The 15,456-nt window shown below is 46.9% G+C and overlaps 1 protein-coding gene across 3 annotated transcripts in view; it reads right to left on the minus strand.

The window, feature by feature from the left end:
• LOC146335328 (uncharacterized) overlaps positions 1-15,456 on the minus strand; it is a 57,598-nt gene that overhangs the window by 19,078 nt on the left and 23,064 nt on the right. For 2 of the 3 annotated variants that reach the window (XM_084822226.1, XM_084822227.1), the window contains 5 exons: positions 13,613-13,662; positions 10,854-10,907; positions 3,336-3,486; positions 2,399-2,481; positions 842-997 (listed from right to left, as the gene is read on the minus strand). In XM_084822226.1, coding sequence (XP_084678352.1) covers positions 842-997; positions 2,399-2,481; positions 3,336-3,486; positions 10,854-10,907; positions 13,613-13,662 — 494 coding nt within the window. The remainder of the gene's footprint in view (positions 1-841; positions 998-2,398; positions 2,482-3,335; positions 3,487-10,853; positions 10,908-13,612; positions 13,663-15,456) is intronic. The other variant, XM_084822228.1, reaches the window with a different exon arrangement.

Here is a 15,456-nt window from a genome sequence, read left to right on the forward strand (position 1 = left end):
GGAATAGCTCTTCATCTGAGACAGCAAAGCCTTCAAGCAAACATGCACAGCCGTAAGAGTTGAATGCACTGTGCCCACCCCATCCAAGTCAAGTCAAGTCAAGGCTGTTGGCACCCCTAACCGTGTCCTCTACTGTGGTGCATCCCCATATCCCCCTGACTGGAATGTAGCCTGCCTGTTCCATTCCCTTGTGGTGGGGTTACCCTACGGCAGGAGGGAAGGGGCAGCCCTATAACTCTGCCCCTCAGACAACTCCCTCTTGGTTTCAAATGGTATCGACTGGTTTGGGATATCTGCCACCTGGTGACTGAAGGCAGTAATGCAGGGATCTGTCTGTCTGTCTGTCACACACGCACACACACTTCAATTAACTAAAATTAATTGATGCATTAAAAAAAATAAACTGAAAGTGCATACCCCTGGTGTTCCCTTAGTATGTATGCCAAATTTGGGGCGCTTTGGTTTCACCTTCTTGGAGCTATGATGACAGGCACCCATCCATCCTCCATTATTTATTTGTTTGTTTGTGTGTTTGTTTTATTTTAAATACTTCTTGGTCGCCTTTCAGGACAGAAACCCTCCCAAGGCAGCTCACAGCAATGAAATACATACAAACAATCAAGATATTAAAAGCGATAAAAATATGCAAACAACAAAAACTACCACAAAAGCCAACAATAAAACCAACAACGATGTTAAAAGCAGCAACAGCAACTATGATGATGATGATTATTATTATTATTGATAGATTTTAGATGACTGAAGTGAAGTCCTGCCTTGCACCCCACCTACAAAGATGAGAGGCTAAGGACTGGGAAGTGGGAGAGGGAAGCCGACACACCGCCTTTGGTCGAGCCAGTTGCAACAGGCCAAGTCCTGGTGCGGCCGGCTGCTCATTGGCCTCCTGTCTCTGCTGCCCTCTGTTCATTCCCGCTTCCTTGAAACTCGGCATCTTTTGAAGGGTCTCCTTGAGCTGTCGGAACTCTTCCATCTGGACCTGGAGGGAAGGATCAAAGGCCAGAGGGGGAAAACACATTGCGTTGACAACAGAAACATCCCTGCCTCTCCGAGCTGGCACTTCCAGTGGCTGTGAGACCTCCAGGGTTGGGTTTCTGGGCTTGGCCTGAAGTTTCAGGATTTTATAAATACTTAAGGAGACCTTTGCTGGATCCATCTAGTCTAGCACCTTCTTTTCCCCCTTGCCTGGAGAGCTTTTGCCCTTAGCTCTCCCCAGCTGACCACCTTCCCCTATATACACCCAGTCAACCCCTGAGATCTTCCAAAGAGGCCTTGTTGGTGATTCCACAACCAATAGAATGCTGCCGAGTAACAGCACATAAGCAGGCCTTCTCGGTAGCGGCACCCACCCTCTGGAACACCCTCCCACACGTTGTTCGGGAGGCGGAAAGTGTATCAACAATTGAAGATATTTGTTTACATAGACTTTCCCTGCCTTGGAATGGATTAAGACACAGCTCTGTTCTTTGACTGTCTTCTTGTAGTCTAAGTATTTATTGTTTTTATTGTTGGCTTTATACTGTATTTTGCATCTACGTCATCTATTGTGAACCACTTCGGGAGCAATCCTATGGCTGCTAGACAGCGGCTAGACAGGCATGGGATAGCTGGTTTTCCGGGAACCAACCTTCCCCCACTTCCAGGCTGCCTTGGAGGCTGCATGGAGCTGCCCCATCCTCCGCGCTCGGAAGAGGAGCGTGGAGCGGCTGAAACGGGGCATTCCGGGGGGCATTCCGGGGCGGGGAGGGTGGAAATGCCGGTACGACACATCCTATGGGTTGTCCAGCAGCCTCCTCCCCTGCTCCGCTGTCCAAAAATGCAGGGCAGGAAGAGCCCGGAGGGAACAATCCCTTCTGTGCTTCTCCTGCCCTGCATTGGATAGTTCCCTATCCAGTTCCTTTAATCATCTGTTCTAAAGTTGTACGAGAATTATGATTCTACACGAAATGACTTTGAGAAGAATTTGAAACTAGTGAATTCAAATTCAGATCACAGCCAGGATGAACAGCTCCAAAGGAATCCCTCAGTGCCCCGGGCCAGGCTTTTGGAGCCATTCATCACTGCTCTGACCAATTTCCTGATCTGAAGATAAGAATATGGGGTTCCCGGTGACTGAAGGAACGTACGCGTTATGCTTTCAATGTATTGTCTGGCTTTTTCTTGCTTTATTAGCCTATTTTGGCCAAATACATTTCTTTCCTTCACCCACTGGCACGTTTATTGCCTCTGAATCTCCAAAAAGGACCGTTCCCTATTGACAAAACAATTGGCGAAACACAGTTGTTGTCCAAAACATCTGGGGGGCAAGAGGTTGGGGAAGACTGGCTTAGGATGGACCGCTGTGCCCAAATGGAAGAAAGGCAACTTCCGCAGAGCCTACCTGAGCATTGAGAAGCTGAGAGTGAACATCTTGGTGGGCCTTGCGAAGAAGCTTGCTCTCCTCCCGTAGCTTGTAAACTGTATCTACAAAAACAGCAACAACAACCCACCCAGGACCAGTTAATAACAGGTACCTTTCAAAGCTAATGTGGGGGCCCGAAATGCAAACGCAGTTTTAGCCGGAACAGCGTGTTGCAAATAATTCTCCACGGAAGTGGTTTACCAACCCCTCGGAACAACTGTTTTATTTTACTGATCGGCCTAAGTAAAAGCTTAAAGAGCATTGGCTCTTGGGCGGTATAGAAATGCAATAAAATAAATAAATAAATAAATAAATAAATAAAAGACTTGCATCCTTCTTTTCCACTGGGGACAGGCTTCCCAGGCAGCTCGTGGCATTATTAAAACCATCGGTTTAACATAAAAAGCAGGTCTGCAACCTGTCTTCGATTAGTCACAGTGTCGTGGCAAAGAGACTGAGCCATGAATCAGGAGGACACGGATTCAAATCTCCGTTCTGCCATGAACTGGCTAAATGACCTTGGGCAAGTCACAGTCCCGTCTCAACTGAAATATGGGGCGGGGAGGTAATAATACTGAGTTCCTTCCAGTGGAGGCTGGTGGCTTCTAGTTCAGTGGGGCAGTGGATCTGCTCCGGATTTCAGTCAGAACCAGCCAAAACCCTAAAGGAGCTATCCAAAGTGCTGAACCCTATCCCCAAAATAGATCCACAGAGCTCAGAGGGGCTCCAAAACCTCCGCCATTTTGTGAATGGGCGAGTGCCTCCCCCACCGTCACCACGGTGGCCATTTTGTGAGAATGCCAGCGGCACTCTCAACATTCCAAATGCGCCCGCTGACACAAAAAAGTTGGGCGCCCCGCATGATGCCATGTGCGTGCATGCGTGCAGAAACATGCACTACAGATCTCGCACTCACCTTGCAAACCCACCACCTCATTTTCCTTCTCCCGCTGTAACTGAGAGTATTTCTGGTTGTGGGTTTCCACCACTTTGCGATGCTCCAGTTTCAGCCCGTTATGTTGTAGCTGCAGATCCAGTAGCTGTTTCTTGACCTCTTCATGCTGATTCTGAAAAATAAAAATACAGGGGGAAGGGGGACATATTTGAGTATTACAAGCCAAACAACAACAACAAGAGGAGGCATGGATTCCAAACCTCAGTCTCCTCCATTCAGAATCTGTCCAAATCACTAACAAAAAAATGGATTCATAATTCCATGTCCAAAAGGCACTCTCAACCCATTAGTGCTCCAAGCCTGATAACACCATCCTATGTATGTTTACTCTGGAGTAAGTCCCACAGTATTCAATAAAGCTTACTCCCAGGTAAGTGTGCATTGGCACACAGCCATAACAGGTAGATTCACATAGGCACAACCTGTAGTCGATGGATCTGTGCAGTCCATTAATTGGTGAAATGAGTCAATTAAGGGCACAGTCCTACGGGTTGTGACCTGGGTACTCCTAAGCCCCCAAACTCAGAGGCCTACAAGTATCCTATGCAGGCCTCACCTGTCTAGTGGAGGCTAGGGTGGCAACAGGAAAAGGCATAAGCCAGCCATCCCGGTCTCTTCCCATTCCCACCCCCAGGAACACCTCCTTTCCCCCTCTGCGCTCCATTTACCAAGCGTGGAGAGGCAACCGGCACGGTTCTCTCCACGCTGCCTACGAAGGGGGGAGGGGAGCACGGTTTCCTGGCTCTGAGCTCACAGCCCTGTCTTCAAGTGCAGAGCCAGGAGACCAAAAAATCCTATGTCTCCCAGATGCTGTCTAGGGGACATAGGATTGCTCCCTCCAAAGCTCTAGCTTGGTTAAAATGATGTCCTAATTAACCGGGCGGCAGGTTTAAAACAAACATTAATTATTTTTAATGCATGAGAAGTCATAGGTAGTAGCAGGTATCATCTTGAAAGAGGTATTCCCCTTTCTCTCTCTCTCTCTCTCTCTCTCTCTCACACACACACACACACACACACTCACACACTCACTCTCACTCACTCTCACTCACTCACTCTCACTCACTCTCTCTCTCTCTCTCTCTCTCTCTCTCACACACACACACACACACACAGAAGAGAATGCCTCTTCTAGCATCATCTTAGAAGAGGCATCCATCCTTCTCTTTCACAAGTGAACATCTTTTTAAGGATGATGCCTGCTGTAAAATGCATGGGCAGCATCCGAAAATGAAGCATGGTGTGCCTATTTTTCCTTCAGAATTATCTGCTAATTTATGCAGATTCAATCATGCAATTAACAGATAGTCCTCATGCAATTGATCAACTCCGTTTTCTTCAATGGGGTGACACAACTCTTAAATTAATATCTTGGAGGGGAGGGGGGGTTTTATCTCGATCAAGAAGTCTAAACGTGTACGATCTGATGCAGTTTACTCCTGAAATCCCACTAAACGTAGTGGGCTTGCTCCCAAGTAAGTGGTTCACACACTGGGATTGTAGCCTGAAGCTGCAATCCTATAGCCACTTGCCTGGGGATAACTCTAACTGAAACCCATATGCGTAGAAACGTACAGGATCACACTGTTAGAATCTAGAACCTGTCAATGGATCTGTAAACCATTGAAAGAGCAAAGCTTTGGGGACGATCTGGCAAGACGCAGAGGCCTGAGCATATCGCAAGAACTTGCTGATTCTTCTTTTCTTCATTCCCCTTGCCTCCTCTCCATTCTGTTCCCCACACACTCTCCTAACCTTCACATCGGAATGGTTGTAGGGAATGATCTATTGTTTACAAGGGGCCAGAGGTTCACCTGCGCACCCATCAATCTGCATATATACTTGGTGCTGCCAAGTCCAGTGTAGCAGAATGGCTGCAAGTTACTATGGGAACGCCAAAGGAGGTGAATTCCGGGTCAGCGGCGTGGCACAAAAGGATTTCTCCGGGCGTTTCAGCACCGAGCTTGAGAAAGGGTGCAGAAAGAAGGGGGCCCATAATAGGGAAATACAGGGGCTCTCAGTTTTATCATATAAAGCAAGGGTGGGCGAACATCAGCCTGCATTGTTTTATCTTTAAAAAGGAAGGAAGGAAGGAAGGAAGGAAGGAAGGAAGGAAGGAAGGAAGAGAGAGAGAGAGAGAGAGAGAGAGGGAAAGAAAGAAAGAAAGAAAGAAAGCATTTTCCATTTACAGAAATAAAGAGGGCATAACTAATCTGTGGTACATGGCCCCAAGTGAAACATAAAAGTGGGCTTCCATGCTTCTCTTTCCAGCCTATTAAAGTTTAAAACACAAACAAACTGAAACACCCCGTGTTTCAAGGTTTACTGGGATCTGTCGTGGTGGTGGTCTTTGTTTTGGCAGTGCAGTCACAAGGATCTGGTCCATTCCAAGGCTGGACAGGCTTCAGGTTTGCGTGATCTATGAATGCCGAGGCCTACCAAACCAAAGCCACACACAAAATGGCAGCTCAGGGGGTAGAGGCCATTATCCACTGCGCCTCCTGTATCATGCACTGGCATATCCATGTGACTTAGGAGAGAACAGGGATTGTTCTGACTAGGGATTATGGATTGTATAAAATCTGTTCCATCTGTGTTTCGCAGATTGTCAGGCATCTTTTATTCCATCATCCGCCTAATGATGGAATTGGATTTTTTTGCTTCTGAATTCGCACAAAGTCGTATTTGCGCAAATGCGCATTCGAGCAAATTTGCATGTGTGAAAATGCACAAATTGCCCCCAACTGCACATTTTACACTTTATGTGCGTTTTTGGCAGGATTTTTTTTTACTGTGTATATTTTTCAATGACAAACTTGGCACAAAATTCAGGAAAGGTAGAAAAATGGTTTGCAAGTCCCCAGAATCTACCAGGGGAAAAGCCAGCCTGCTGAGGAATCCGTGGGTCGGATTCATGAAAATCCAAACTCATTTGGTTCCATTGCAGATTTCTCCGACATCCCTAGTTCTAACCAACACTACACTCTAAAAATTGACCAGCAGAGCTGAATCAAGACCTGGCCAAAAAGGAACCAATTAGTATTCCTATTTTACAGAGGAGGAACACTGAGGCCAAGACATATGCAATCAGAACAAGTCCTGTTGTGCCAGAAACTTTTTTTTTCTCCTTGAAATGTTATTTGCTGTCATTAAAAGTATTGGGAGTATTGGAGATCTACTGCAAATTACCCAGAGATCTACCAGCAGATCCCAATCTCCCTTCTTCCCACCCCTGGTCTATTCCATATGCTTTATATTTGGCAATCACTTTCCCTGGGAAATCATGGTCCCTGTTTTGTTCCTATTGTTGCTTTTTGTGGAATGCCTTGTTTAAAAGAAATAATGTGACTGAGAGTTACTCAAATGACCATTCTGGAGGGTTTGATTCTCTCTCCAGGGTTCTCCAGAAGCCAAATTAGATATAATGCGAAATGCATCATTAACTACCATGTCTGTGTTATTTTCAAAAATGGGTAGTAGTGAGGGGTGGTTAACCCTTCCCTCTCCCATCATCTTCCCTGTGAAAGCCCTCCTCCCACACACACTATTAGCCCCAGAAGGACAGCCCCCCTTTACGCCAAGGGGAACTTTCCTTCCAGGGGTTAAAAGAAGCTGCGGAAGGTAGCGCAAACGTCCTCAGGACCATGATGGGGGAGGAAAGGGTTAAAACTCCCCCCCCATGCTCTGCATTCCTGATCAAAATCAGCCCCCCGTGGTGTCATGACCCCAAAGTCAAACTCCCCAAGTTTGGGGGATGAGGCCATGGAAGGAGAGAAAATGCCCCCCCCCATGCCAACTCCAGATGACCCTGCTTTCCTGGGAGCCCCTCCTCATCAGGAGCCAATCTTGCTACCAACTCCCTGGCCTAAGGAGGTCACGCAGCCATCCTCAGAATCCAAGGCTCTGTCCCAGGAGCCCCAACGGAACCACAGCTTCCTCCACACCATCGCAGCCATCAGCTGCTGAAACAGGCAAGGCACCTTTCATCAGAAGAGGCTGTTCCCAGCAGAGGCTGCACAGTGCGCTCAAACTGAGCTGGAGCCCAATTTGATCTCAGCCAGGGGTTCTCTGTTGCTCAAGCAACTTTTGAGCCTGCTGTGTAACTATCCAGGGAACTACCTGGAATCTGAACATTGCCTTGCTTCACCTGACCAGCAACTGAACTGAACTTTGCCCTACTAGAAAAGGAACTCTGCCTGTCATGACCCTCGGCCCACAGCCCTTTCAGTGGGCTGCAGAAGACACCGATGAAAACAAGGCACAGGGGCAGTCAGTACCTTATCCATGGCCTTCCCGGCCAGAGGACACAGCCCTGCCATCATCCTCCAACTCAGAGAACCTCCAACCCACAGCCTCACAGAAGCCTAAGACTGCAAAACAAGGCAAGGCCCCTCTAACAGTCCAATCAACTCCTCCAGGAGGGATGGAACTGACCACACTACAGGCCTTGTCAGCCTACATAAGGCTTCAGTTGGCCTTAGTTGGCCTGCTGAGACAACATCTTCCTATTGCCCTAGTAGAAGAGAGCTCCAGCCAGCAGGACCAACTTAGGCTGTCCCAGGTCCTGTTTTCATCTTCCCTCTGCCTATGAGAGCTTCTGCCTTGTCTTTGCCTATTATGTCTCGACCTACATACTTGACTAGTTATAGGCTGAGCTGCTTATTAGACTGGACATTACCTGCCTTGATCTGATTCCATCAAATGCTATCAGCTTCCCCTGCAAGCCCCAAGTAAACACAGAACCCCCACTCTTGCCTCAACCCCCCTACTTGTGCTAGAACCCCAAGTCACCCCTTGGGGCAGAACACGTGCCTTCTAGTAGTTAAGCAGACCAGGTTGCTAATGATGTGTTGATCCCCCGTTGAAGCTAGATGTCTAGTTGGGCCCTAGAAGTTAAATCTCTGAGTGGCTGTTGGATGCATGTTGTCTCCAATGCACATGCATAGCAATGTGTACTTGTGAAATTAAGGTGCCATGGAGTGCACAGCCTGCAGAGTCACACATTGTGGTTGCTCCAATGTATTTGGAACTGCAGATAAATGGACGTTGGTCAGTTACACGTATATCTTTAACCAAAAGAACAAAGTGCCCACTTGGCTTTTAGATTGGTGGAAGACAAGCAATCGCAGAATACACTTATACAGCATGCAGCCAGTGCTGTACGCCTTTAGCAAGTGACTCATGTTGGCGGGGGTGGGGGGGTGGCGGGTGGCATGACCGGCCCTAACCAAATGCCTAAAGAGCATTTTTGGCTCTTTCTCAGTTTGTAAATATCTCCTTTTGGGCTCTTCCTCCATTTGTAAATATCTCCTTTTGGGCTCTTCCTCCATTTGTAAACCTTCCTCACTTTGTAAAGAACTTGTAAAGACTTCTTTCTGACTTGCATTTGTAGCAGCTTACCTGACTTTGCCGCACGATTTGCACGCAGGCTTTATTCTGGTCAGGGAAGCCGAGAAATGCGTAAGCGTGGATCTGAACACAAACGCCCCCACGTTACTGCACTGCGGGTCATTGTCACCAGCTTTGCAAGTGAACTGTTTGCAAAACGTATTTCAGCCGCTAGCTGCGAAGTTGATAGTTTTGAAAATAGTATGGGACAGGTGTCCCCCTGGAGCCTGGTACCCCAGGCAGACGATGCCCTGGTCACCTGCCCCTAACCCCAGCTGGGTCAGGGGTGGGCAGTGATCCTTGGTGAGAGAATGGGCACGTGTCTATTTTCATGTGTGGATTGTTAATTTTATTTTTTTATTTTTTATTTTTATTAAATTTATTAATCGCCCATCTGGCTGGTCACGCAGCCACTCTGGGCAATGTACAACATACAATAAAACAGTTTAAAACAATAAAATTCTACAGTAAAAACATTTTCTAAAATACCCTAACCCACCCCAAATGCCTGCCTGAACAACCACGCTTTTAATGCACGACAGAAGCTCATTAAAGAGAGGGCATGGCGGAGTTCCCTAGGGAGGGAGTTCCACAGAGTGGGGGCCATCACAGAAAAGGCCCTCTCCCTCGTCCCCACCAGTCTAGCTGTCCTGGCTGATGGGACAGAGAGAAGGTCATCCGAGGCTGATCTTGTTAAGCGGCCTGTCTGGTGCTGCTGGAGGCGCTCCTTAAGATAGGTTGGGCCGGAACCATATAGGGTTTTAAAGGTCAAAACCAACACCTTGAATTTGGCCCGGAAAACAACTGGTAACCAGTGCAACTCCTTCAGCATTGGAGTGATGTGATCTCGCCGGCGGCTGCCTTTAATCAGGCGAGCCGCCGCGTTCTGTACCAGCTGCAGCTTCCGAACCGTCTTCAAGGGTAACCCCACGTAGAGCGCATTACAGTATAAAGGGTTTGGCACTCTGAATCTAATAAGCTGGGGATCTGTTCCCATTGGACTTACTGCTGAAGCGTTTTCATGCCCTGCATTTAGCATTTATCAGCTTTTGAACTGGCACCCTGTAGCTGTCCCTGTAACAGCAGTTTGATTGGCAGCAAATAGTAGGGGATAACAACCAGCTCCAAGGTTAGCTGCCAAGAAGCCTGGCCTGCTGTTTTCTCTGTACAAGGCCAGCACAAGGGTAGGTATGTTTGGGCACCTGCCGAGGGCCCACACCCCAGCAGGGGCCCACTGACAAGAGTGCCCTGGAATTGCTCCTCCTCTTCCCCATTGCAACCTCATTAGATGCTGAAGGTTGTAGCCCAGCACATCTGGAGGGCACCAGGTTGGGGAAGGCTTGCCGCCATTGTTCTCCACCAACTGGTTTTCAGGGTAGGGGGAAATCCACAACTGATTCAAATTAGCTTGGATTTTTATGAACCTGTTCTGCAGATTCCAGAGAGGACCTGCTTTTTCCAGATTCCATAGACCTGCGGACTGGTTTTTCCCAGGGAGGGGGGATTTGCGCAAATGCACACTTAACTAATGTAGATTGGCACATTTGTGCAAGTGCGAAGTAGCGCAAGAAGAACAAAATTCTGGCTAAAAAAAAAATCCAATTCCATCAGTGAGTGGATGACAGAACAAACTTGGTGGCCATCACTGCATCTCATGGAAGCAAATTCCATAATTTAACTACGTGATGTAAAAGTAAAATGGTACTCCCTTTTGTCTGTCCTGAATCTCCCACCATCCAGCTTCACTGAATGACGCGATGTTCTAGTATTATGAGAGAGGGAGAACAACTTCTCTCTATCCACTATCATTACACTATGCTTAATTTTAGATGCTTCTACCAGAAATGTTTGCACACAAGCTTCAGAAAAACCTTGGCCTGCATAAGAGAGGAAAATATGGAATGGCTTAGACCAGGGGTGGGAAACTTGTTGCCCTCCAGATGTAGTTGGACTCCAGCTCCAATCAGCCCAGCCAGCATGGCCAATGAACGGGGACAGTGGGAGTTGTAGTGAAACCACATCTGCAGGGTCATATGTTCCCCACCCGTAGCCTCCAGATTGCAAAAAGAAGGAGCAAGAAAGTCTGTTTACCTTTAGTATCTTATGCTGAGAGCTCAGGGCACCATATCTGTTCATGGAATCTTGCTGGAATGAAAAGATAATAACCATCATCAGAAGGAGTCAATGTATAGAAGGAATCTGAGGACATCTCCTCCTAATGGTGCATAAACAGGGAGCTGGCTGCATGTTCTCCAGCTGGCTCTACTTATTGCAGACAGCTGTTACTCTCTTGCAAAGGAACAGACCACGGCTCAGTGGTTAGAGCACATGCTTTGCATGCTGTAGGCACCAGGTTAATTCCTAGTATCTCCAGTTAGGAGGATTAGGGAGCAGGGGATGCAAAAGAACCTTCTTTCCCTGAGACCCTGAGCACTGCAACCATTCAAAGTAGACAATATTGGGCAACACAGACCCATGGTCTGACTGATTATAAGGCAGTTTCCTATGTTTCTAAGGAGAATGGAACTCTCCCCCTCTAAGGGGGGTGAAACCCTTGTCCTAAAGCTCAGCTAAGCACAGCCTGAAAAATATTAACAGGGACAAGACTGATTCATGAGTAATTGAGGTCTGGAATGCTGAAATTTTACCAGGGATCCCCAAAAGTTTTGGGTTGGTGGACAAATCTGGAAATTTGAGAGAGTGTTGTGGGTGGTCTCACAAAATGGATGCCATGGAGGGCTTGCACATTCACAAAATGGATGCCATGGGGAGCATGGCCAGTCACCAAACCTTCATTTCCCAGAAGGCAAAATGGTAAGACCAAAAGGAAAGCAACCTCCTCAAGAATCGAAGTACAAGACCGAGGTGGACTCTGAGCTCCAAAACACAAAGCCACTCTTTTGAACCCAAGTAAAGAGGACACCCCCTTCACTTCGCAGCAAGCAAGCCCCCCAGTTTAAAAAATAATAATTTACAAACTCTTAAGAAATAAAATCAGGCAGGCAGGGAGCCTGGGTGGTTACCAAGTGTCAGGATTGATTCTGGGCGTATGGAGATAGTTAGCAGTTCAGATTCAGAAGGGGAACAGCCAGAACCAGGGAAGGCAACTTCCCGAGCGAGTTCAGATATGGATAGGTATGTTTCTCAGGTTGCTAGCGCCCAGATGGCTGGGCCTGAAGACCCTCACACACACTTTCCCTCCTCCGTGAGAACCCAGCAGAAGGAGGAGGAGGAGAGTCTGTGGGGTGGGGGGTAACATGAGGGATGCTAGACTGCGGCGCAGAGAGAAGAGGGAAAAGTTAGAGGCAGAGCTCAGACCATAGACCCGGTTGGCGATGCATGACGGTCGACATAGGGGAGCATCCCTGGAAAGGAGGGGCATCCCTCCCTAAGTTATTCTAGCCAGCAAGTTCTTGTTTCAAACTGCTGGCAACATCATAGCTCCCATTTGGATCCCCTGCTGTTATTCCTTTGTAGTCTGAGACTCTTTGAGGATTTGCATCTGTAATGAACTTGTTGGTAGTGAATTAAAGGCATGAGACTGAAGCCTCTCTTCTTGTGTATGTGCGCATGAGGAAGGAGGGGGCCAAGGGAACGTGACACCAAGAGAGGTGACCGTGGGCATGTGGGAGTGTAAATCTGAGGTCTCCGAATGCAGAACAGTTATTCATTTAGCCATGCAAATGAAAAGCATATGAGGGTTAACTGCCCCCTCCTACTGCGAAGCGCCTTCACATCAAGGGGAGTGCGCGAGCCACTCCCAAACTCCATTAAAAAGAGTTATCCAAATTCTGGATAAACACATCATCGAGCCCTTTTCGCTGAAGGATCCCAACTGCTCCTTCCGAAATTGCATTCTAAGTAATGGGGTGGGGGAGAATCCTTTCAGAATGCCCAGAAAACTGGAAAGAACCAGCGTAGATATGTGGCATGCTCAAATCCCTGATCAGCCACTGGCTTATGTCCCCGAAACTTATTGGTAAACTATAACTCCCAACGTTCATCGTCTTTCTCTCTCTCTTTCCCTCTCCTCATCATTAGGAATAGTTGGCTGATACAGTGTTAAGGGGTGGTATTGTAATCCACAATTCCTTTCTATAAACATTGGTGGTAAAATAAAACATGTGCGCCTCAAGCTAAAGCTTTGTTGGCGGTCTTGAGCTGATTTTCCCACTTCAGTCTGGCATCATGCACCATCTGCCTCTGCCCACGATCCTAGTCTGTTTGCACCCCTTAGAGTACACGTGTGTAGATGCATGTTTACAGGCACGTGTGATCAAAGAAACAGGTTGCAGATTCTGGAAGAGGGAGCTACGGTTAAGTGCAGCTTCCTGGTTTGTTTCACCGCTTTGCACAAAGCTCATGCGTACGCTTGGCTTTTTAAACCAGGAATCCGAACGGCAAAAAGAAGCCATTGAGAAATGCCCAGATCATTACATTTGGTTGGGACCCTACTCTATGGGATAGTTAGCATAATGGTTAATCCAGCACGATGGAAGAATCAAAAGATGCTGGCAGATACAGATAAATTTGTCATTTACAAAGTAGCTCTGTTCAGGCTAGCTGCAACAAAGTTTCTGAATCACATCAGAGACAAAAGCTAAGGGGAGTTCTGTTTTCTAATTTAAACATATGTTTAAAACCTTTTATTTATATTTCCAAGGCCCTACTTGTGTTTTACTGGATTGATTGTTCAATGTTTTATAAATATGTTTTCTTGTGTTTCTATTGTAATGGCCATTGGCTATAAACAATAACATTTGAACGACAATGAGGAAAAGACAATAGTCCTTTGTATGTGAGCTCTCTCTCTCTCTTTCTCACACTCAAAAGAAACTAGTTTTACCCACCTTTTCCTTGTTGAGGGCTTCCTGAGCCTCTAGCTTGTACACTAAAAAATCTAAAAAGCAAAAAATAAATTGGGAAAATTAGTGAGACGGAATTTACCAGAATCTGGTTTACATTTTCAGGAGGAAGCCAGCCAAAAGCCTATGAACCCAATAGGATGGAATGCACCGTTTGAAAAAAAATTCCCTGGAAAAGCAAATAAAAACTCAGTCTTTAAAAACTCAAGAGTTTCTTCCATCCTAGTGTTAGGGGTGGGGTGGGGGGAAGAAATCAAACAGGACCAAGTCCAAAAATAAGAAGTAGAAGAAGAAAAAGAAGAAGAAGAAGAAATAATAATAATAATAATAATAATAATAATAATAATAGAACTTTAGAGTGTTCAAAACACTTCACATCATTTTCTTACTTTTCTCTTAATCTTTATGACAACCTACAAGGTAGAGGGGCTAAGAATGCTGGAGTGGGAACTAAGTGGCTAGAGCATATAATACCTATACTGTACCACCTATATTGGTTATCTATACATTTCTGGGCCCAGTTTAAAGTGCTGGTAGTGACCTTTAAAGTCCTAAACAGTTTGGGACCAGGTTATTCAAAGGATCGCCTGCACCTATATGAACTTGCCCAGGCCTTGAGATCAGCCTGAGACACTCTGCTCATGGGCCCACCAGACCTGGAGAGGGAGAGCCTTTTTGGGAGTGGCCCCATGCTTGTGAAATTCCCTCTCTATGGAGATAGGTATGCCTCCCCCTTACTCTAGTGGCTTTCAAAAGGCACCTTGACATCTTATTTTTATTTCAAACTGCTTTTTAATACACAATGCTATTATGAGGCAGATCAATAAACTGATAATACATGATGCTCAGTATTGTTTTCACTGCTACGGTCTTAATGACATCGTGCTTTTAATGGTTTTGTTTGGGATTGTGGTTGTATTGATATTTGATTTATTGTTTTGTTGCTTTGATGTAAGCCGCCTCTGGAGGGTTTTTGTCCCGACTGGCAACATAGACATTTGGGAAATTATTTAATCAAGGGCTGATACCAGCTTGCCTAAAAAAAAAAAACACTTAGCAAGTTCATGGCAAACAAGAGAAATTTGAACCCAGGACTTGCCAGTTCCAAGGCTTCAGAACTGCCACCGAGAAGGCCCTGTCTCGTGTTCCTTTCAAGTGTGCCTCTGATAGTGGGAGGATAATGTCTCACCTCCGTCCTCCCATTACCTGGTGGGGGGCAGCAAACATCCTTCAAGAATGAAGACCGACACCCTGCAAAGACACTCCTCCGCATGACATCCTGTAGAACAGGGGTGCACAACCTTCGCAGCCCTGAGGGCCGCAGTGAGGGTTGGCTGTGGGGCATTGTCACTGCTTCAGGGTTACCGGAAGTGGGAGGAGGCTAAAGCCCCACCCCGCCCTCAGTGGCAGTAAAGCAGCAATCCAGGCTGCTTCAGAGTCACCGAGAGATGGAGGAGGCCAATGTAGGAAGTGGGCCTGCAGCCAGGGGTGGGCTAGGGGGCGTTTGCCCCCGCTAAATTCACTTCCCCCCTAATTTCTTTTTACAAACAAATAATAAAAAAAAAAACAGTTTGCAATTTTGTCTTTAAAAGGCCTGCAGACCAGTCGAACTGCCTCCGACTTTTTGGCAGCCCCCTAAACTTTTAGGCTGGCTACAGGCCTGGCGGTAAGTAGGAGTCATGGGCAAGTGCGGAGGGGGCCGCTTCCTCCTGACCCCCTCAGCTTTGATCCTACTTTACTGACACCATCAGCATCATGGCACTGCATTTTTTTTTCCAGCGGCTGCTTTTTTTCCTGGGGAGAGTACCTGTGTCACGAGCGCCCTAGCT

This window comes from Heloderma suspectum, chromosome 15, assembly GCF_057233095.1.
Source record: "Heloderma suspectum isolate Gila_16-S chromosome 15, 16-S_ref, whole genome shotgun sequence".
Lineage (NCBI taxonomy): Eukaryota > Metazoa > Chordata > Lepidosauria > Squamata > Helodermatidae > Heloderma > Heloderma suspectum.